Below are 21,531 nucleotides of genomic sequence, written 5' to 3'. Positions count from 1 at the left end.
ATGCCTGGTGGAGCTCATTCCCAGCCGTCCTGCCAACCTGCTGCCTGCCGCTGCCTGCGCTGCCCCGGAGAAGCCGCAGCTCAGCCCCGCAGCGGGGCCCTGGGGAAGGGGAGCCCCCTCCAGCGCTGCCGTTCCCCCCGCCGTGAAGAAGGGCTGCCATGGGGCTGCCGCCACGCACCGAGCAAGGTGGGCTGCGGGGAACGCGTTGGGGCTCGGCCGATGGTCAACCACGGGGCGATGCGTGGTCCGGCCGGGCAGCCGCCTGCTGCCGTACTGCGCTATTAATTTCAATATCTCATTTCACCTCCGCGCCGGTGGAAAGTAAAGGGAGAGCTGATCTGGCGTGGGGACGCCGAGAGCTTTCCCCGTGCTTTTTCCCGGGGGATGCAGGCATGGGGGGCACAGGGCATCCTCCTGCCCTGCACCGGAGGATGCTTGAAGCTGGCAGTCCCCACGGTCCTGCTTCGGGGAGGTTTGTCCTTGTCACCAACCCCCCCGGGAGGACAGCATTGCTCTGCAAGTTTGGTTTTTTTTTTTTTTTTAATGGATCAGCTTGTACCGGCGCTGGCTCTGCAGCGCTGGCGGCAGAGCGGGGGCTGAAGGGGGGTTTCTCGCTAAGTTGGACGGAAAAAGGACTTTGGTGCTGCCCGGCCACCGCAGCCTGGAGCCCAGCCTGTCCCGCTGCCCGGCTTGAAGGCGTTGGGGATAAAGGGGGATTTTCGGGGCTGTTTCAGCAGCTGCTCCCACAGGACCCTTATTTTGGGAGAGCTGCCAGAGGGGCCGGGGGTCCAGCATGGGTCTGGGGTATCCCGTCACGGGGGAGCCCTCCCGTCTGTCCTGCAGAAGCCTCCGGACAGGTCTTTGTCCCAAGGCGGCTGCAGTCAGGGTAGCAGTGAAAAGGGAAACTGAGGCACGAAGCTGGGCAGGGGCTTGCACAGGGACCCAGGGGTCCGGCTCCCCCCTCTCCTGCCCTCCATGGGGAGGTTTTCAGGGGCAAAGCTGCCCCGTCCCAGAGGGGCTGGGGCAGAGCCCAGGGTTTGGGGTGGCTGGAGGGCACTGCCGGATCTCCCCGGCTCTCTCTCGGCTCCATCCCCCGGCTCTGCCGGCGTCCCGGTGCGGGGGACAGGAGAGGCTGGAGGAAACCAGAAACATTTTGCGGGATTTTCACGGCTTTTCCCTGCTGAGCAGCCCCAGTGTGAACCCCAAGTCCCCCGTGGGGTGCCCCGGGCTGGGGGTAGCTTGCTGCAAACCCCTTCCCCTCCCACAGCCAGAGCATTTTGTCCCCACGACGAAGGGGCTGCCCTTGAGCGTCCCCTCCGGGGACCGCTTTTGGCCGAAGCCACCTCCTCTCCCATCACGCTGACTTCTCCCATCTCAATCCAACCCAGAACCTGTTGCTCTTCCTTTCAGCTACCAGAGAGGTGGGAAAAACTCCCTCTGCCCCAGCCCGGAGCCTTTGCCAGTGGTGGGGCGGGTGGTGGGGATGCTTTGGGGCTGCTTTCCAAGGGATGGGTTTAGACTGGGGAAACTGGGAGCCTGGGTCCTTCCTCGAGGCACCATGATCTTGTGCTGGGAGGAAGGAGCTGTGAGTCCGCTGGCGAGCGTGCAGAGGGGCTGGGGAGCCCCTGGCATAGCGGGTACCACCTGAGCGGCAGTGCCGAAATCTGGGACACCCCCCCCCCCCTCCATCCTCCACTCCACACTTCTCCCGCCCCACCTCGTGCCTCAGTTTCCCCACCAGAGCCCCACAGCCGGGAAAGGCGGGGACGGGTGTGCAAACCTTCACGTGTGGGTGTGACACGCTCACCCAGGCGTGCGTGTGCTCACGTGTCCCTGGGGGTTCCCACGGGGTCTGCTCCCACCCCTCCGTGCGGGACCGTGTCTCCCCAGGGACCCTCCCTGGGCGGACCCCGTGCTGCGGGGGGGCACATCCCTGCACCCCAGCCCTGCAACGAGCAGCCCCTTTCTCCCTGCTGGGACAGGGTGGGCTGAGTGGTTCTGGCAGCCGGAGGGACCCCCCGTTTTCCCCACCTGCTTCCGGCCTTTTAAGCTCTGCCAGCGGCTGCTGCCAAGAGTGCCGGCCGCTTCCCGCTGCATCCCCTGCGCGGAGTGCGGCCCTCCCGCCCCAGTCCCCTCCCAGGGGAGCTGGTGTGTCCCCCGACACTGCCCCGCTCCGGGGACCCCTCCGAGCACGGCTGCACCCCATGCACATCCAGGGGTGGGGACGGATCGTGGACGCTTTGCAGCAAGGAGGGGAACCGATACGGAGGCAGCCACGTGCGTGCCGGCGTGGGTGCATGCGTGGATGGGGACGGCGGTGCGTCCGGCTGGCTGGGGCGGCAGCGGGGTGTCCGAAGCCCTTTGCCGTGGGGACAGGGCTGTCTGCTCACGCCTGGAGCGGGGCCAGACTCTGCCCGTGGCTGCTGACTCATTCTGCAGCTGAGCATCCCTGGAAAGCCACCGCTCCGCTGCCTGCCCTCCCCGCGGCTCGCTGCGGGCTGGCAGGGCACCTTGTGAGCCGGGATGAGTAACCGTCACGTGGAGGGGACAAGGGGGCCATAGAGGAGAAAGCCCCTCTCCGGAGATGGGAAGGGATCCGGCCTTCGGCTGTCCCCTCGCAGCATCTCCTGCCTCTCACCCTGGACCAGGTCCTGCAGCTCCAAATCACACCGGCCCCGTGTTCAAGGAGTCACCTCTGAAAGCGGGGCCGAGCTCAGGGGAGAAAGAAAAATTGTTCCTGTCCCAAAATAGACTTCAGCTCCATTTTCCACCTGGTTTCCCACGGAAATGGAAGCTAGCTGGCCGCGCCGCTTGTGTGCGTGCCTGTGTCTCGGTCCGTCCCTGGCAGCTCCTGAGCTCCGAGGTCTCAGAGACGATCGAGCCCCACGGGCTGCCGCCATCCCCCCCTCTCTGAGCTTTTTGGCCACCTTTCCCTAGTCCTGCTCCTAGCTTTTCCCTCTGGCCATGTGGGCTGAAAAATGTTCCATTTGTGGCAAATAGGAAAAAAAAAACCCAACCCAAAAATCCAACCCCAAACCCCAAACGTGACGTCTGAGAGTCTCTTGCCATCACAGGACTCCAGGACCTCGGGGCATCGCCCATGGGCAGGGTGAAACTAGGTTTAACCCTCTCCGCATCCCATTCCTGGTGCCGGTACCCTGGTCCCAGCCACGGACGGGCACGAGAGGGGAGCAGACACCCACTCACCCCATCTTGCCCCATTCCTGCAGAGTTTTATCACTTGAATTTCCTCCCCGGGGCTTCGCGGCTGCTGCCGGCCGCTGCTCACGCCACCGCGGCGCCTTGGGAACGGGAAGAAAAGGCACCCGCGACAAAAGCCTTCCTCGCTTGGCCGCCCGGGGGGACGGCAGCCAGCCCCTGCACTGGAGCCCGGCCACGGCTGCCGAGCCAGGAGGGTTTTGTCTCCTGCTCCGTGGGGCTGAATTCAAATGATCCGGCCAGAGCAGAGAAAGCCCCCGGCTTGGCTCTGGCACCACCGGCCAGGTCCCGGGCGATCGGGCTTTGGCTGCCCGTGCTGAGCTCCTGCTGGGAAGGAGGTGGTTCATGGTCTGCACGTGATGGGCGACGTCCACGGAGCTTGGTGCTAGGGGCTGTATGTCCATGGTGCGTGGTGCCAGGGGCCGTACGTCCATGGTGCTTGGTGCTAGGGGCTGTATGTCCGTGGTGTGTGGTGCCAGGGCTGTACATCCATGGTGCGGTGGTGCTAGGGGCTGTATGTCCATGGTGTGTGGTGCTGTATGTCCCTGGTGCATGGTGCTAGGGGCTGTACATCCATGGTGCGTGGTGCCAGGGGCTGTATGTCCCTGGTGCATGGTGCTAGGGGCTGTACATCCATGGCGCATGGTGCTAGGGGCTGTACATCCATGGTGCGTGGTGCCAGGGGCTGTATGTCCCTGGTGCATGGTGCTAGGGGCTGTACATCCATGGTGCATGGTGCTAGGGGCTGTACATCCACGGTGCGTGGTGCCAGGGGCTGTATGTCCATGGCGCGTGGTGCTAGGGGCTACATGTCCATGGTATGTGGTGCTGTAGCTCCATTGTGCGTGGTGCTACGGCTGTATGTCCATGGTATATGGTGCTAGGGGCTGTATGTCCACGGCGCTTGGTGCTAGAGGCTGTACATCCATGGTGCATGGTACCAGGGGCTGTATGTCCCTGGTGTATGGTGCCATACATCCATGGTGCGTGGTGCCCGGGGCTGTATGTCCATGCTGCATGGTGCTAGGGGCTGTGCATGCACGGTGTGTGGTGCTGGGGGCTGTATTCACACCCTCTCCTTGCTGCATTGGTCCTACGGGTAAACTCCGGGAGCAGTGTTCGCAGAGGGATGCAGGTGACGAGGACAGCCTCCCGTCAGGCTGGCCCTGGCAGCCAGCGACCTGGCCCAGAGAGCACCACGGAGGTGCCAAATCCGCTTCTGTGGCTGCCGAAATCAATGCAGCACAAAGAGCTCATAAATTACAAAGCTGCTCTGAGTCTCAGGGTCACTGTGCTCCCGTCCCGGGGAACCATGCAGTGCATCCCCGGGGAACCGCGCGGTGCATCCCCGGTACGGGGGGGCTGAGGAGACCCCCAGCCCCCTGAGCAGAGGGGCGAGGGGCTATCGGGGCTGTGCTCCCCTGCACCGTGCAGGGGCATCTCCCTGCATCCCCGGCATCAGCCTCCTCTCTGGGTGGCTGCAAGAGGCCGCAGGCAGCCGGAGCCCCTCCGTGACATGCCCGGCGTCCCCAGCGGTCCCCTGTGCTGCTCTCGGGGGGGGGGCGATGGCAGTGCTAGCCGCTGGGCTCTCCTTTCAGCGCTGGTCCCCAGCCTACCAGGGAGAGCCCTTTGTGCCAGGCAGCCTTGAGAGAGGCCTGGGACATAATGGCTGCTTTGGTCGGCCCCGGTTTTCCCAGCCTGCGCGCGGGGAACCTCCGGCGTGAGCTGAATGGCAAAGAGAAGCCCTCCTGCTCCTTCCCTCCCCCTCCGTCCCACGCTTTGTGTGCCCTCGGCCATCCCCCCCCGCCCCCCCAGCAGCTCGCTGACCTCAACCCTCTCCACGCAACCCGCTCCCCCCCCCCGCAGCGCACACGTGCACAAACGCACGCACACGCATGTGCACGCCCGCACGTGTGCACGCTGCAACACGCATGCAGAAGCACGAGCGCACACGTGCATGCCTGGCTTGCACGCTCGCCTCCCCGGCCGGGGCTCGCTGCCTCTTTCCTGCTGAACGGCAGCTATTAAAATCCCCTTCTGAGGTTTTTCGCTGCGGCACCTGCGAACACGCAGCCCCAGCTCTGGCATCGCCTCCCTGCTCGCCGGGGCCAGGGTTTGGGCTCAGACTTTCCGTGCCGACGGGGCCAGGCTGGGCTCTGCTGTCCCCCAGGGGACCCGGCTCCCTGGGGAGGCTGGTGGGGCTGGATGGGACCCGGTGGCACCCAGCCGATGGTCCCGGTTGCTTGTGCTCTCTCCTTCCCCCTGCTAACCAGGGCACATCTCCTTCTCTTCCCTCTCCTCTCCACCGTCCAAGGGTCCAGGTTCCCCCACGGCCATGCCGGTGCCAGCCTCTCCCTCTGTGCCCCTGCACCCGCGGGCTGGGGTCTCTCCCCGACCTCTCCCCCTCGCGCAGGGAAGGGATATTTTTGATGCTGCTTTGAATTTTAAGCACAGCCGGTGGTTTTTCCTCCCCCCTTGCAGGGCAGAGGATGGCGTCAGCCCTCCCGCTGCTGCTGCTCTGCGTGTTTGCCCCCACGGTGGTCCCGGAGGTGTTTGGCCCCGGAGATGGCACAGGTAACTAGGCATCATCGCCCGCATCCACGCCGCTCCCTGCCTTGCGGCGGGGGTCTCGGGGGGGACCCCATGCTGGTCCCGCTCATGGCTCCTCTCTTCTCCCACCCAGAGGACCTCAAGGCTCTGCAGGTCTCCATCCCGCGCCACCCAGCCCTCGACGCCGTGCTGGCGGGCGACATCACCATCCCCTGCCTCATCACCTACCTCGGCCCCCAGCCTACCGCCGGCACGGCCGGGCACCGGGCGGTCCTGGGAACCCCCCGGGTCAAGTGGACCTTCATCTCCGAGGGCAGGGAGGTGGAGATCTTGGTAGCCCGTGGGGACAGGGTGAAGGTGAGCGAGGACTATCGCCTCCGCGCCTCCCTGCCCATCTTCCACCAGCGCTACACCAATGCCTCCCTGCTGCTCACCGAGCTGCGGCCCAACGACTCGGGGATCTACCGCTGCGACGTGCAGCACGGCATCGAGGACGGCCACGACATCCTCGATGTCAAAGTCAAAGGTACCTCAAGGTGGGGAGCGGTGGGATTCGGGGGGGGTGGGGCAAAAGTCCACCCTGCCCGGGAGCCCCTTCCTGGCTCAGCAAACCCCTCCTGCACCCGGGTGCAGATACACCCATGCGGGTGGGGGGCTGCCACAAAGGGGCACCTGGGTGCCGATGCACCCACGCAGGCGGGCGCTGCCGCGAAGCCCCTTGCCCACGCCCGTGTGCCCCCTCCGCAGGGGTGGTCTTTCATTACCGGGAGGGCTCCATGCGTTACGCCTACACCTTCGCTGAAGCGCAGGAAGCTTGCGCCAGGATCGGCGCCCGCATCGCCACCCCCGAGCAGCTGTACGCTGCCTACCTCGGCGGCTACGAGCAGTGCGATGCCGGCTGGATCGCCGACCAGACCGTCAGGTGAGCACCGCCGCCGCCCGGCTATCGCACCCGTCGCCTCCCCCTTCACCCCTCTGCGAGTCGCCAGCCCTCCCCTGTGCTTTCTTGCCCCAGGTACCCCATCCACACGCCCCGCGAGGCCTGTTACGGAGACATGAACGGCTTCCCCGGGGTGAGGAACTACGGGGTGGTGGACCCGGAGGACATGTATGATGTGTACTGCTACGCCGAGGACCTCCCAGGTGCCTGTGGTGCTGCCAGCCCCGTCCCGCCCTCCCCTGCTTTTGCGGCCGCGCTAACTCGCCCCCGTAACCCGTCGTAAACCCAACCGAAAAAGCTACCCCGAACCGCAGGCGCTGGCTCCGAAACCTCCGAGCTCTGCAAAGCTTTGGGCACTCGGATGCACGCAAGCGCGGGGACTTGCTGCGCTGCTTCCCGAAGCGTTTCTGGTTTGGTTTTGGGGGGGTGCGGGGCTCTCTCCCTCGGAAGCAGCCGGTGCCCATCGCTGGCCTCCGGGCTGGAGGATGCCCAGGGTGATCTGGGCAGGACGCCGTGGGTACAACGCTGCGTGGTGATTTGGGGTTTGGGCAAGCTCACGCCGTGCTTTGCATGCGCTGGGGTGCCGCGCGTCCTGCAGCCCGGGTGCATCCTGCCCGGCCGGGCGTGCACGGGGGTGGCCGGTCCCTCCTTCAGGCCCCGCTGGGGCTCCCCGCCGGTGGCTGCGGACACCGTGGGGTAGGTTGGGGTGACGCCAGGCAGGTGGCAGGGACGCGGTGCGGGTCGCCGGCGTGCGGGGCGCGATGCCCTGGCACGGGGAGACCGGTGCGGTCGTGGGGGCTGGCACGCGGCGTGCCTTAGGGCGGCGGTCTCCAGCCCTTCTCAGCACGAAGCCCTGCCGCAGCGTCTGCCGGGTTTGCGGGTCCCCTTAGAAATGTCCCGTACGTGGATTGCGCTCTGCAGGGCGCGGACTTGCTCCTCTGCGGTGCCTTTCGTGGATGTTTTAAAGTCTCAGCTCCGTTTGCGAGGGCGGGTATCCCGCACGGCACGAGAGCTCCGGCCGTGCCTGCGCCGCAGTTGTCGTGTGCACGCGTTCGAAGACCGGAGACGGGCAGGGAGGCAGGCAGGGCCCTCCAGCCCCCGGTGCTCCTCCTCGCGAGGACCACGCTGGAGGTCTCCATCTCCAAGCCAGCTCCTGGGGTCGTGCAGAGAGCGGAGGAGGCGAGGGGGCTCCCGGAGCCCGTGCCCCCCTCCCCGTCTCTGACCCCCGTCTCCTTCCTCTCTTCGCAGGGGAGATCTTTTTGGAGACGGCCCCAGACAAATTCACGCTGGAGGAGGCGGCGGAGCGCTGCCGGGCGCTGGGCGCGGAGCTGGCGAGCACGGGGCAGCTCTACGCGGCTTGGAGCGCGGGGCTGGACGCCTGCAGCCCCGGCTGGCTGGCCGATGGCAGCGTCCGCTACCCCATCGTCACCCCTCGGGAACGCTGCGGCGGGGCTCTGCCGGGCGTCAAAACCATCTTCCTCTTCCGCAACCAGACGGGATTCCCCGATGCCCAGAGCAGATACGATGCGTACTGTTTTCGAGGTAAAGAGGGGCACCCACCCGGCCCATGGGTGCTCCTGGGCAGGGACCAGCGTGAGGTTTCGGGAAGCCTCCAGGCAAGGGCGCAGGTGCCCGGTGGGTGCAGGGTGCCGGCTCCAGCCCACCCATGCGCCGAGCACTGGGTGCAGCAGAACTGGGATGTCCTGCAGCGTCGGGATCGCATCGGGATCCCTGCGTGCTCTCGGTGCTGCGTGCTGCGATATCGCGATAGAGCAGGGGTGTTTTGTATGGTCTTAATCGTGTGCATCAACCTGCCGTGGTAGGATAGGGGTGCCTTGCATGTTCTCCGTATTGCATGCCAATATATCGTGATAGGGGAGGGATAACCTGCATGGTGCATGCCGGCACGTCATGATAGAGGAGGGATGCTCTGCATGGTCTCAATAGTGCACGCTGCTATATCGCGACAGAACAGGGATGCCCTGCACGTCCTCAGTACTGCACGCCGCTATATCACGACAGAACAGGGATGTGCTGCGCAGCACCGTCGGTCTGCGCGAGCTGCGCGGGCACGGCGCCGGGACGGTTCATCCCCCAGTGGCTGCTGGCCGGGGGGGCATTGCCGGGTCCCTGCGGGCTGCCGGGCACAGCCTGCAAGGCTGGTTTCGGGCAATATCTCGCGGCGGTGAACAGGGACCGAGACCTGCGGGCAGCGGCGCTGAGGTGCCGGGGATGGCCTGCCTGCTGGCGGACGCGGGCGATAAGCCGGGAGGGGACGAGCAAGGATGGAGGCTGGCAGGGATAACAGGCACGGAGGGAGGAAGAGCCATCCCTCCGCTCCTCCTTCCCGCTCCCACATCTCTGTGCACGCCCTCGGGGCGACGGGGGCTTGCGAGACGGGGACGTTCTTCCCCGGATCAACTGGATGCCGCGCATCTCCGTGCCTCAGTTTCCCCATCTCTTGGCAGGGAAACCCATGGGTTAGGCAGGATGGACCCGTCTCATGAATCCGTGACCCCCGTAACCCACTAACTCCCCACACACGTCTGCGCTCCCCAGGGTGGGGATGGGGCCGTGGAGAAGGACCCCCCCGGGGTGGGGATGCCAGCGTGCATCGAGGTTTAGGGTTCGCTGGAAGGGGAGGAGGAGAAGCGGGGAGAGCCGCAGTCAGGAAAGGCAGGGACGAGCAGAAAATGCTGTGAGTGTAAAATTCGGCGCTGCCTGGACGCCTGCCGAAGCCACGAGCCTCGGCCAGGCGGCTGCGGGGAGAGCCGGGCTGGAGCATGGCTCGGGGGCCAGCGCAGGTGGTGTAAGTCAGCATCGCCTCGGGGAAACAGGGCTCAGGATCCGGCCCCACCGTGTGCTGCCAAGCCCCACTGCTCCTGCCGGGGCCGTCGGCTCTTGCCAGCTTCGGCAGCGCCTGGGGAGGGCCCGATCCTGCCCAGCGCTGACCCTGCGTAGAGGGGAAAGGGGAGGTCGAGGAGAGCCGGGTCCCCGCCGGGGTGCCAGGCTGTCCCCAGGGCTCCAGCCCCGCACCGGGGCCAGGGCATCTCTGCCTGCTGCGGGGCCAGGACGGGGCAGTAATATCCCACTTTCTTTCTGCCCACAGAAGGGACAAACTCTTTCCCTGAGGCTGCAGGAAAATACCGAGCCAGAGAGCCCGAGGGCCTCCAGGAGATTGTTACAGTGGCAGAAAAGCTGGAGGAGCTGCAGCTGCCCAAAGCGCAAGTGGAGATTGAGTCGCGAGGGGCTATATACGCCGTCCCTTTCTTTAAGGACCCCGAGCTGGAAAAGCCGAGCCCGTCCCCCGAAGACGCACCGGGACCAGGGGCCCGGCACCCCCCGCTAGATACCTCCGTGTCCTCAGGTCACCCGACCTCTGCTTCCCCTTTCCCCACGGCCCCGGCCGTCCCCGAGGCAGGCGTCCCGCTTAGCTGTGGTGCAAAGCCGGGGAGCCCGTCCCCTGCGGAGGAGGATGGGGCAACAGGGGCAGTTGGGCAGTGCCCGGCGGCCGGGCACGAGCCGTCCCGCACGGGTAGGTCGAGCAGGCGGTGCCAGGGCTGGGGCGCAGAGAGGAGCCGCAGGGACAGAGGTGCCGGGATCGGAAAGAGAGGTCGGAGGCACCCGTGGGTGCCTGGGTCACCCCAGCCATCCCTGTCCCTCCCGCAGAGGGAGCACCCGTGGCCGGGGCACCGGTGTCTTGGTGTAGGGCTGCGCACAAGTCACCGGCGTGGGGATGTCCCTCCCTCGGCCGGGGTCCAGCGTGCAGGGTCGGTGCCAGATTGCAGTTTAGCAATGCAAAAAGCCGGAGACGGGTGCTGGCAGCCAGAGGGAGAGGAGGCCAGGCACAGCGGTGAGGGGCTGAGCATGGCCCCTGCTGCAGGGAAGCCTGTGCCGGGGCTGGGCTTGGCAGTGGCCAAGCCAGAGCTCGGTCTGCCGTGCTGGTTCAGAGGGGACAATGTCACATAGGCTCGGGGCCGTTTCCGTCTCCCTGCGCATCTTCGTGCCGGCGTCGCCCCCCCCCAGCTCTGCCCACCGCGGGCAGGATCTGCAGCACTGGCGGGCGATGCCGGTGCCCGCGGCCCCGCGGTCTGGCTGGCTCCCTGGCACCAGCGTCTCACTGCCTTTCTGCCTTGCCCTTTGCAGAGGAGGAACAGGGAGCAGCGCCGGGCAGGGACCCTGGCAGCGCATCGGCAGAGAGCCCGGGTGGAGGGCGAGACCCCAGCCAGCCCGTGGAGCTGGATGGAGCCACCGGCACGCAGACGCTCTCCGTGGCCCCGTGGGTGGGCGCAGAGGGACCCACCGGTGTTCCGTCCCCAGCGGGGGCCGCAGCAGGTGACACGGAGCCTCCCGAGGGATTTCCCCGGCCACCCAGCCCCGCCGCCCCCACGCGCCGTCCCGACCGCCCGCGGGATGCTGTGGGGTGGCCAGCCCGCGCTGCCAGCCCTGGGGCACCTGGGCAGCGGGTGACATCGCCGACCAGTGCCGCTTCTGCCACCTCGACAGATAGCCGAGAGCCTGGTGGGACCTCCCCACGCGGCCACGAGTCCGGCGGGGCAAGGACCCCCGTCCCCGCTGGTGAAGACGCCGAGCTCTCGGGAGACCCCGGGTTGTCCCCGCTGCCCCCCGCACCCTCGCAGCCGCAGGAGGAGGGAGAGGAGCAGTCGGGGGCCCTGTGGCTCCCCTCGCCCGTGGCCCCGGGGGACGGGAGCACCATCCCTACGGTGGAGGCGACGGAGGTCACGCCGTGGCATGTGGAGGTGCCTGGCAGCAGCAGTGTGCCGGCCACGGGAGGTGAGGAGGCTGTGCCGCGACCCCCGGGCACTGACCGCGGGATGCCTGCTGCGTCTTCGGAAGAGGAGGAGGAGGACGAGGAGGAGGAAGAGCAACCCGCTCCCTCCGTTGCAACCGTGGAGGGTTTCCTTGCAGCCGTTCCTGGAGAACCAGGTGGGACCCGCAGGGATGGCCTCACCTCTCCCCGTACCGGCAGCTCCGGGGTGGCCCCGGCGGGGACCCCGTTGGGGGACCCGGCCCCCAGCACGGCTGCTCCCCTGCCCGCCCTCCCCACCGAGCGGGCCAGCGTCGGGGCGGGCGCCCGCTTGGCCGGGGGTCCCCGCCGTGCCACCCTCGCCCTCGGGGCAGCCCTCCTGGCTGCCCTCTGGCACTAGAGAAAGCCAACACCTTTCCTTCACGCTGTGCTTCCCTCTGTCCGTCTGTCTGTGTCTCCTCTCTCTCTCTCCTCCTCAGCTGGGTAAGGGAAGGTTACAGGTCCGGAGAAGCACATATTTGTCAAACAAATTGGTCCGAGCTCTGCATGCACTTAAATCTCTTCTACTTCTGTGAAGTGTTTTAATGACTGTTTCCATGAAAAAAAAAAAAATCAAAAGAAGGCCCCAAACCCTACTCTGACTAACAGTGATACTAATAAAGGGAATTAAAAGCTTTCTAGAACAAGCATCTCGGCTAGCTCTTCCCTTCGTCCTCGCGCCTGCTGCCTCGCTCACCGCCCGCGCGCCTCTCCCACTGACGAACTAATCCCCCGGCCCCCCGTACCCGCGAGTCCCCAGGGAGCAGGGTGAACGGGACCCCGAGCGAGGTGGGAGGGTGGGCTACGGCTGCCTTGCACCCTCCGTGAGCCCCCCCCCGGCCTGCCCCGGGCGGAGGGACAAGGCTGGAGGCTGCATGGCAGGAGCAGCGGGGGCTCACCCTGGAGCCACGGCGGGCACCGATGGGTCATGGGGTGCAGAGCCCCACCGAGAGCACCCCACTTCACGTAGCCCTCGACGGCCAAGTGCCCCGAAGTTGCTGCAGTCCCCCCGGGAGCACAGCCCCCCACCCCCCAGCCCCGTTCCCCCCGCCATGGGTGCTGAGATGGGTGAGCAGTGGGTGCGTGGGTGCTGAGATGGGTGAGCAGTGGGTGCGTGAGCTGCCGTGGGCGGGTGTCACCCACCCGGAGCCACCCTCCGGCCCCCACGCTGGGATGCTCCCAGCTCCCATGCCGCTTACAGCAGCCAAGCCCCTGCCCCGTCTGCCCTCCTGGCTCTCTGCAAGGCCGGCTGCAGCGGAGGGGACCGTGCGGGGTCCCTGCCCCCCTGGTCCGGCAGTGTCCTGCCCGGTCCCGTGGCACGGAGGATGCTCCGTGGCGGGTGGCCAGACCTCATGGGACGGCTGCCTTTGCCCTGGCAAGGAGAGATGCTCAGAAAGAGCCAGCCGTGTGGCGTTAGGGCCCTAAATAGCTCATCCCGCTCCGTTCCTCGGTCTGCTGGGGATGAGCTGGGTGTCCCGAGTGAGCCGCCAGCACCTTGAGGGGAGGTGATGGTGTCTGGGGACGGGTGAGGGTGGCCGCATCGTCCTCGGCAGGGCTCCACCGAGCCAGGGACCATTAAATGGGCAGCGTTAGGCTGGAGGGTGTCAAGGACTTTCAGTCTCCGCTCCGCCGGCGCTGGCGGCCGCCCTTAATCACGCTCTTGAGCCAGGGCTGGGAGCACACGATGTGCTCCAGGCACCTTAATGACTGTAACGGGCTGGTGGGGACGTGTGGGTCGGGGACGGCGCCGGCTGAGTTATCAGCCCCGGCCAGGCTGAAGGTGACAACAGGGGGACAGGCGCGAGGCTCACCTTGCCGCCAGGCTGAGGACGCGCGGCCGGGACGTGCCGAAGGCTTTTACGCATGTCCCATCCCAAAGCACAGTCGCTGCATCGCTCCAGGGGAAAGCAGGAGCCGGCCCCGGGCAGAGGGAGCGGGCCAGGGGCTGGCACGGCAGTGAACCCACTGATGCGGAGGATGAGAGCGTCCAGCTCACGTCCCCGTGCCCTGGGGGGAGGCCAAAGACCCAAACCCAGCCAGCTCTCGGCCGAGGCGGCTGAGCTGGGAGCTTCCCATGAACCGAGGGCAGCGTGGGCAGGCGGGATGGCTCCGGGCACGTCACCTTCCCCTGCCCCAGACTTGGTACCCGCAATGGCCAGCTCAGGTGTTTGATTGCTGTAGGGTGCTCAGTGCAGAGATGAGGCTTTTAACGATGCTGGGCACTAACGAGGTCCTCCCCATCTCTGAGCTCCCGCGGTGAGGAAGGCTGCGTGTGCCTTGCAGGTGGCTGCGTCCCCAACCCCTGCCTGAACGGAGGGACCTGCACGGAGGACGGCGCCCGCCTCGCCTGCCTGTGCCTGCCCGGCTACGGAGGCAGCAACTGCGAAAGACGTGAGTCCCCCGGGTCCCACCCTGGCCCTGAACCAGCGGCCCAGGAGACATAAACGTGGGGAAATTCGGTTTTTGGGGGTTTTTTGCTTGCTGGTGAGCTGGGCTCCATCACCCTGACCCTCTCCTCTCTCCTCCCTTGCTCCCCGCCGTGGCTCAGCACTGGAGAAGTGCAGCCCCGGCTGGGACAGCTTCCAGGGAGCCTGCTACAAGCACTTTTCCACCCGGAGGAGCTGGGAAGATGCGGAGACCCAGTGCAGGCATTACGGGGGGCACCTGGCCACCATCCTGACCCCCGAAGAGCAGGACTTCATCAACGGTACGTGGCACCGTCCCAGACCCCACTGCATCCCCCCCCCGGACCTCTGCCCATGGGACCCTCAGCATCCCTCGGCGCTGGGCTTCAAGTTTTAAACCTTAAGCCAAAAAAAGGGCGAGAGCCAAGGCAGAGCTGACCCCACTGTGCCGAGGGAGAGGCAGACGCAGCCTAGGGAAGTCAAAGAAGACAAAGAGTAAAGGAAATAGTTGATATGATGGCTTGACTAGAGTGTGGCTAGATGCTTACCGGCCTCTTGGCTAGTGAGAGGGAAGCACGACAGACAGCAGGATCGCTGGGCTGGTGGAGGGTCGATGGATGGACAGGCAGACAGATACACAGACATGAGAGAAGAGGAACAGACACCCAGGGAGACGTGGGAGCGGACGGATAGGTGCACGATGGGTGGACAGACCGGCAGAGGGTTGGACACGTGCAAGTAAATTTGAAGGCAAAGCGATAACCTGCCTGAAAGCAGAGATGGAGGGAGAGGGGGGAAGGCAGCGGGAGGCAGGGCAAGGGGACAACAGTGGCAGGGACGGGGCAGAGGGTGAAGATGGGGGTGGAGGGACGTGAGGGTGAAGGAGGAAGGGGCAGGGAAACGGCTGGCAGGGAGCTGCAGTGACAGGCAGGGACAGGCAGGGACCGGCAGGGACCGGCAGGGACAGGCAGGGACAGGTAGGGACAGGCAGGCCCGGGCAGGGACAGGCAGGGACCGGCAGGGACAGGCGGGGACCCGCAGGGCCGGGCAGAGACAGGCAGGGACCGGCAGGGACAGGCAGGGACAGGCAGGCCCGGGCAGGGACAGGCAGGGACAGGCAGGGACCCGCAGGGCCGGGCAGAGACAGGCAGAGACCCGCAGGGACCGGCAGGGACCCGCAGGGCCGGGCAGGGACAGGCAGGGCCGGGCAGGGACAGGCAGGGACAGGCAGGGACAGATAGGGACAGGCAGGCCCGGGCAGGGACAGGCAGGGCCGGGCAGGGACAGGCAGGGACAGGCAGGGACAGATAGGGACAGGCAGGCCCGGGCAGGGACAGGCAGGGATCCGCAGGGACCGGCAGGGACCCGCAGGGACGGGCAGGGACAGGCAGGGACAGGCAGGGACCCGCAGGGACGGGCAGGGACAGGCAGGGACAGGCAGGGACCCGCAGGACGCGGGGACACGGGGCTCTGCCGCCCTCTCCCGGCCAGCCCCTCCCGCCGCTCCCCGGGGGTGCAGGGCAGGGGCGGGGGTCCCCGGTGTCCCCTTCGGGGCTCCCCTTGTCCCCAAACCTCCCAGCACCCCCTCCCACTGCAGGGCTGGGGACACCCCCACCTCCCCACCCTCACCCCCCCCAGACCTCAAATCTCCCCAAACTCAGCCTCCAGCTGCCTTGAGCCCGCTCCTGACAGGGGGTGCTGGGGGGGGGACACACTGGCTGTGTGTGGGCCCCCCCCCAACACCCTCCCTGCCCCCCCAGACCAGTACAGGGAGTACCAGTGGATCGGCTTGAATGACCGGACCATCGAGGGGGATTTCCAGTGGTCCGACGGGAGCCCCTTGGTAAGTTGGGCTGCCAGCCCTCAAGTGCCCCCCGGGAGAAGAACCACCCCCCCAGGCACCTCGTCACCCTTCTCCGTCGCTTGGGAACGTGTCCGCGGGATGGGTCCGACCCTGGGACCAGGCTTTGAAGCCCCCCCCCAACAAGGCCCACGTGCCTTGGCCGGGCTGAGCATCCTCGGGGTGCCATGGGTGAGCCAGGATTTGGGGTCCCAAGGCCATGCCAACGGGCACGGAGATGGGACCTCGTTCCCGATGGGGGTGCCACGGCCAGGAGGCTGCAGATGGGTGCGCCCTGGTGCGGCCCCCCCCTTTAAAAGCTGTGCTGGGGTGCCCCGGGCACCCCGTCCCGCCTGTCCCCCCAGCTCTACGAGAACTGGCACCCCGGGCAGCCCGACAGCTATTTCCTCTCCGGGGAGAACTGCGTGGTCATCGTGTGGCACGACGGGGGCCAGTGGAGCGACGTGCCCTGCAACTACCACCTCTCCTACACCTGCAAAATGGGGCTGGGTAAGCCGTGCCCCCCCCCCCGCCCCCGCCCCGGGCTGGGGGGCTGGGGCTGCACCCCTCCGTGACCCCGAAGTGGGGTTCCCCACCATCCCCACAGTGGAGAAACGGGTCCTGTGCATGGGACCCTTGGCTTGTTTGGGGTTTATCGGGGGGCGGTTTGCTCCAGTTTGGGGGTGCCCATCCATGGCGGGGTGCAATGAGCCCTTGCCCCCCCTGCAGTGCAGTGCGGGCCGCCCCCCACCGTCAGCAACGCCCGCACCTTCGGCAAACCAAAGCAGCGCTACGAGATCGGCTCCATCGCACGGTACCAGTGCCACCACGGCTTCATCCAGCGCCGCTCGCCTGTCATCCGGTGCCGGGAGGACGGGACGTGGGAGCCGCCTCAGCTGGCTTGCCGCCCCAGTGAGCACGGGGCTCCCCCCGACTCCCCCCAGCATCTGCCTTGGGGGCTTTCCCTTCACTTGGGGCTTCTTGTGTCCCCCCCAGGCCTGGCTCAGCCCCCCGATGACTGAGCGAGTCCCCAGGGCAGAAGCCACCACCTCCCCAGGCCCCGGAGCCGGCGTGGATGGGGACGGCACCGGGACGCCAGCGCGGACCCCGGCGTGGCACGAAACCTCACTGTTGGGTGTCTGCCTCCTTGTTTGTTTTATATCTGTACAAAGAAATCCTAATAACTAAAGATCCCCTCGAAAGGAACCGACGGCGACCCGAAATGTAGCACAAGGGGTGTTTTGTTCCTGGAGTCACGACGGAGTCGAAATCAAGGCGGGGGGGGACCACGGGCAGGTGATGGCATTGGCGTGCCAGCGTCACCTCCAGCTGCTTTCTCCCACCTCTGGCCCAAGGGTCCTCATCCTGTGACACCCTGGTGGGGGGTGACACGGGGACATCCAAGCTGTGCTGCAGCTCAGCACCCGTCCCGGGGTGCAGGGGGGCTTTTGCACTTCCCAGGAAAGGCAGAAGCCGCTGCTGCAGGCTTGGAGTGGGTACGCGTTGCCCAAACCCCCCCTCTGTGCTTCTGTGGGTATTAAAACCAGTAAACGGACGGCGTGGACTGGTGGCCTGGTCATTTGGGGCAGCGCCCTGGCACAGGGGTGGGAAAGGCAGGGCTGCACAGCCCCAAAATGGGGAGCATGGCAGCACCCACCAGCACTGCGGAGCCGGAGAGCCCCTGGCACAGCTTGGGCACAGCGACGTCCCCGGGGACCACAGAAACAGCCCCAAGTGCCCCAGCATCCTGGCGGCACTGGGGACCAGGCAGGACTCGGGCTGGGATGCGGCTCCAGGCAAACACGCGGGACGTGGGGGGCACGTCGCAGGTGCCAGGGGATGCTGGCATCTCCCTGCGCTGTTTTTCCCCCTGCGCCGTGCCAGCTCCGGTGCTTTTTATAGCTCTCCCTGGCTACCTCAAACAGCAAAACTCAGAAACCCCCCGTGTGCCGTGCCAGGAACACCGATAACCCCCCGGACAGGGGGGGCTGGGGGGGCCCACAGTGGCTGCCCCCCTGCTTGAGGCGGAAAGTCCTCGTCAAATTCCCCTCGTCGAGAGGCCAAGACGGTCCCGGGGGGCAGAGGCCAGGCGAGAGCATGGCTTTGCCGTGCAGCTTTACCGTGGCTTTATTAATTGAGAAGGCGAAACTCCATTAGTCACGCTCGTTAATGCCCGGCCCTCCGGTGTGCTTGCACCAGCCAGAGTCCTCGTGGCGGCGGGGAGCGAGGATGGGGCGAGAGACACACCAGGGTTGGGGAGCGGGGAGCCGGTGCCTGCTGCGGGGGCTGGATTAGACCCCTTTCCTGGCCCAGCAATGGGTCTGGCTTCCCCAGCAAGCCCCGAACACCCAACAAGCCCCAAAGCAGGCTGGGGTGCGGGGAGCGGCCCCATCAGAGGATGCACCGAGCACCCAAACCCAGCTCTATCGCTCGACTGGAGGATGCACGAACCACCCGAAATCACCGGGAGACCTCCCCTCATCCCCTGCCTCAAGCTCTCTGCCTGGGTGACGCGGGCCGGCGTCCCACCACTGTCCCCTCCGCTCAGCCCACCTCTCCTCCCAGCGTTCTCACTTCCCCTCGAAGCAGTAGGTGCCGTAGGTCCGCAGCTCCTTGCTGGGAAAGCCAAAGCTGCGGACGCCGGGGTCCGGCAGCCCCCCGCAGCGCTCGCGGGGGGTGATGATGGGGTACCGCACGCTGCCGTCTGCCAGCCACCCCCCGTTGCAGAGATCCAGCTGGGAAAACTTCCAGGCGGAGTAGAGCTGCCCCACTTTGGCGATGGCAGCCCCGTGGTTGTGGCACGCTTGCCCGGCCTCCTTGAAGTTCAGGTGGCCCCTGATGAAGTAGACCTCGCCTGGGGACGGGTGGGGACACGGCGGGTGAGCGGCCACCACGGATGACCTCCTGGGAACAACCCCAGCCCTGATGCAAATCTGGGTGGGTATCGGGGTTCGGTGCCACTGTGGGAGGGACAGGGGACCCCAGCACTACCTTGAAGAGCAGAGGTGAAGCAGAAAGCATCGAATCGGTCCTTCTGCTTGTCCCTGGCCCCGTAGGTCCGGACACCCGGCAGGAGGAGGCGGCCACCGCACGGCTCCCGGGAGTTGATGATGGGGTAGCGGACAGTCCCATCGAGGATCCAGCCAGCGTTGCACCAGTCCAGACCCTCCGTCCAGGCTGGGGGGCAAGAGGCGGCTCAGCACCGGCACTTCCCTCCCCTCCGCTCCCGCGCCCAGCGAGGTGCGTTTTGGGGCGGATGAAGGGGTTTTTTTGTTTGTTTTTTTGGATGCTTCACCTTTGTAGAGCTGCTGGTAGGTGGCGAGGCGGGAGTCCTGCTGCTCGCAGGCTCGCTTGGCTTCGTGGTAGTTGAATTTGTAGCGCCCGTTGCTGGGCTGGTAGGGGAAGACGACGCCTGGGGGGACAGGGACAGGGATGGAGGGCGAAGGAGATGCTCTCCCCGAGGAGGCTTTGGCTTATCACCCCCGGGGATTCGGTGCTGAAGATAAGGCTGGGGCACGGGGCATTGCAACAGGGGACATGAAGGGGTGGAGGCACCCAGCCATGGACCCCCAGCCCAGTCCAGGGTCCCCCCTCCGCTATCCCCCACACCCCTGGGAGGGAGCCCAGCCTCACCTTCGAGGTGCAGCGTGAGTGAGACGCTCTCGTCCTCCAGCCCGTTGACGAGCTGGCAGCGGTAGCGTCCCTCATCCTCCAGAGCCACGTCGGTGATGGTGAGCGAGGCATCGTAGCGGTGGCTGTGCCGCAGGCGCACCCGGGGGCTCAGCGGCCCGTAGTTCTTGTGGTACAGCCCGTTGGTGATGATGATGATGCTCTCCCGGTAGTTGGCCGGCTCCACTTTGCTCCACTTCACCCGGTAGTTGCGGGGCAGGGCGCGCAGGACGCAGGGCAGGGTGGCCGTGGCACCCCTCTGCGTGTGCACCGCGGTGTGGAGGGGCTCCAGCAGGTACTGCAGGTGGGGGGGGGCTGCGGCACACCCGGGCGGCCTCAGCATCGGCTCGCCACAGAGCATTGCTGTGGCCCCGCCACCCTTTCAACGCTTCCCCCGACGCCCCTCGACCCTCCTCGGCATCTCCCGCCTGGTTTCCATCACCCATCCTGGCTCTTTTTCCCCCCCCTCTTGCAACCCCCAGGAGACACAGCTCAGCCCCTGCGCTGGCTGGACCCCCCCCCCCGCATCACCTCCCTCCTCCAGCGCCGAGTCCTCCCCCCGGGCCCTGCTCCCTACCCGGGCTCCCCGTTGGCCGCTGGAAGATGGTTGATGCCGGGGGTGCCGTCAAGAGCCAGAGGGAGCCGAGCAGGAGAAGCCGGTGCATCCTTAGAGCTGGGGGCAGGACGGTGCCTGGGGGGGAGCGCAGGGGTCAGGGACACGCAGCGGGACGTACCCCGGCTTTGGTGCGGACCGGAGGACACGGCGGGGGGCACCTGCAGCGCTTGCTGCCGGGGATGCCGTGGGGTCAACGGATAGCCCTGCTCCGTTGGGGGCTCACCGACATTTATCTTGCAAAGGGGACGTGCCCTCGCAGGACACCGAGCCAACAGAACGTGCCAACCCTCCTCCCCGGCACCCCTGCACCTCTTACCGTCCCCAGCCGCGTCCCTTGAGGAGCCACCGTTCCCATCCAACGCCTCCAGCGCACGTCCTGCCCCGGCACCCACCGCGTCCCGTCTCCGTCACAGCCGTCCCATGGCGGGGCCGAGGGCTCTGGAAAGGTCAAACCTGCGTAGCGGCGCTGCCAGGAAGAGGGGACGCGGGGATGTGGGAGGTGGCGAGCGGGTGCTCCCAGCCAGCCCCTGCCCTGTCACCGTCCCGGGGCAGGCAGTGTCCTGGCAGCCCTTTGGCCCCGCAGTCCCTTGGCGCCCGCTCCCATGGCGTGCGGGACCGGCGAGCACCGGCCGCGCCCTCGCTTTCTGCCTTGTCGCCGTCTCTTCCCGCTTTCTTCTCTTTTTTTTTTCCCCCAACACCTCCCCGAGGAACGCACGGGGAGGAGGAAGCACAATTTCCCATTGTGAGCGTCTTTCTCTTTATTGTTCTGCTCGGCAAAACACAGCGCGCCCGGCTAACAAACATCCCTTTATTTGCAGGCCACAGCGTCGGGGAATTCAGGGAAAATGCCAGCACCGCACAGGGCTCCGGCAGCCCCTTGGGCCAGCAAAGCCGCCCCTCGGCATCGGCCCCCAGTGCTGGGACGGTGCTTTCTGCTCCCGCAGACATCAGGGCAATGGTGATTCGCATGCCCCCCCCATCGAGTCTCCGACGGAGGGATGCTGCTCCTATCCTTTGGGGCTCCCGCGGGTTGTGCAAGGGGGTCCCGGCGCTTTTGCATCCCACCGGCCTTATCCCGCCCTGCGAAAAGGCATCGGAGAGGCTTCCCCATCGTCACCTTGGGGCCTGGGTGCCGCCGGGAGCAAAACAAGGCCACACAATGGGGCTGTGTTCTGGGCTCCTTTATCTTCTCCCTCCCCCAGGGTCCATCTCCAGGGGTGGAGGAAGCTCTTCTCAAAGGAAGCACAAGACAAGCAGCGTCTGTCCCCGGCACCAAAGGACACAGTCATCCCAGCTTCGCCGTGGCACGCACGGCACAGAAAACAAACCTCCCTGGGGGGAAGCAGCACCAGGGCGTGCGCTGGCTCCCCGGCCCCTCGCCCCCAGCCCGCTCCCTGCAGCTCCCGGCCCCTCTTCAAATTTGGCTGCTTGTACAGAGGGGTTAATGCAATAACCTGCCCTAACTTTGATGCCAGCAGGCTGGAC

The 21,531-nt window shown here is 66.5% G+C and overlaps 2 protein-coding genes across 2 annotated transcripts; one reads left to right on the top strand and one right to left on the bottom strand.

The window, feature by feature from the left end:
• BCAN (brevican) lies at window positions 1–16,885 on the top strand. The gene is made up of 17 exons (XM_072846847.1): window positions 1–91; window positions 149–202; window positions 259–321; window positions 5,701–5,793; window positions 5,903–6,295; window positions 6,517–6,691; window positions 6,785–6,912; window positions 7,958–8,251; window positions 9,819–10,244; window positions 10,856–11,044; window positions 11,216–11,656; window positions 13,800–13,907; window positions 14,065–14,223; window positions 15,682–15,764; window positions 16,127–16,271; window positions 16,491–16,673; window positions 16,758–16,885. The coding sequence occupies exons 1-17, from the start codon at window positions 1–3 to the stop codon at window positions 16,781–16,783; spliced, it is 3,051 nt and encodes a 1,016-aa protein (XP_072702948.1). The 3' UTR covers window positions 16,784–16,885.
• A 1,446-nt stretch (window positions 16,886–18,331) lies between these two features.
• Window positions 18,332–20,147, bottom strand: HAPLN2 (hyaluronan and proteoglycan link protein 2). Its single transcript, XM_072846849.1, has 5 exons — window positions 20,008–20,147; window positions 19,395–19,745; window positions 19,057–19,173; window positions 18,753–18,938; window positions 18,332–18,615 (listed from the first exon to the last, which is right to left on the bottom strand). Exons 1-5 carry the CDS (start codon window positions 20,093–20,095, stop codon window positions 18,332–18,334), a joined length of 1,026 nt encoding a protein of 341 aa, XP_072702950.1. The 5' UTR covers window positions 20,096–20,147.
• Between the last annotated feature and the right edge of the window lie 1,384 nt (window positions 20,148–21,531).

The sequence above is a fragment of the Ciconia boyciana genome, chromosome 26, assembly GCF_034638445.1.
Source record: "Ciconia boyciana chromosome 26, ASM3463844v1, whole genome shotgun sequence".
Taxonomy (NCBI): domain Eukaryota; kingdom Metazoa; phylum Chordata; class Aves; order Ciconiiformes; family Ciconiidae; genus Ciconia; species Ciconia boyciana.
Note: the sequence above shows the minus strand (reverse complement) of the source record. Positions and strands in the feature narration are given on the sequence as shown.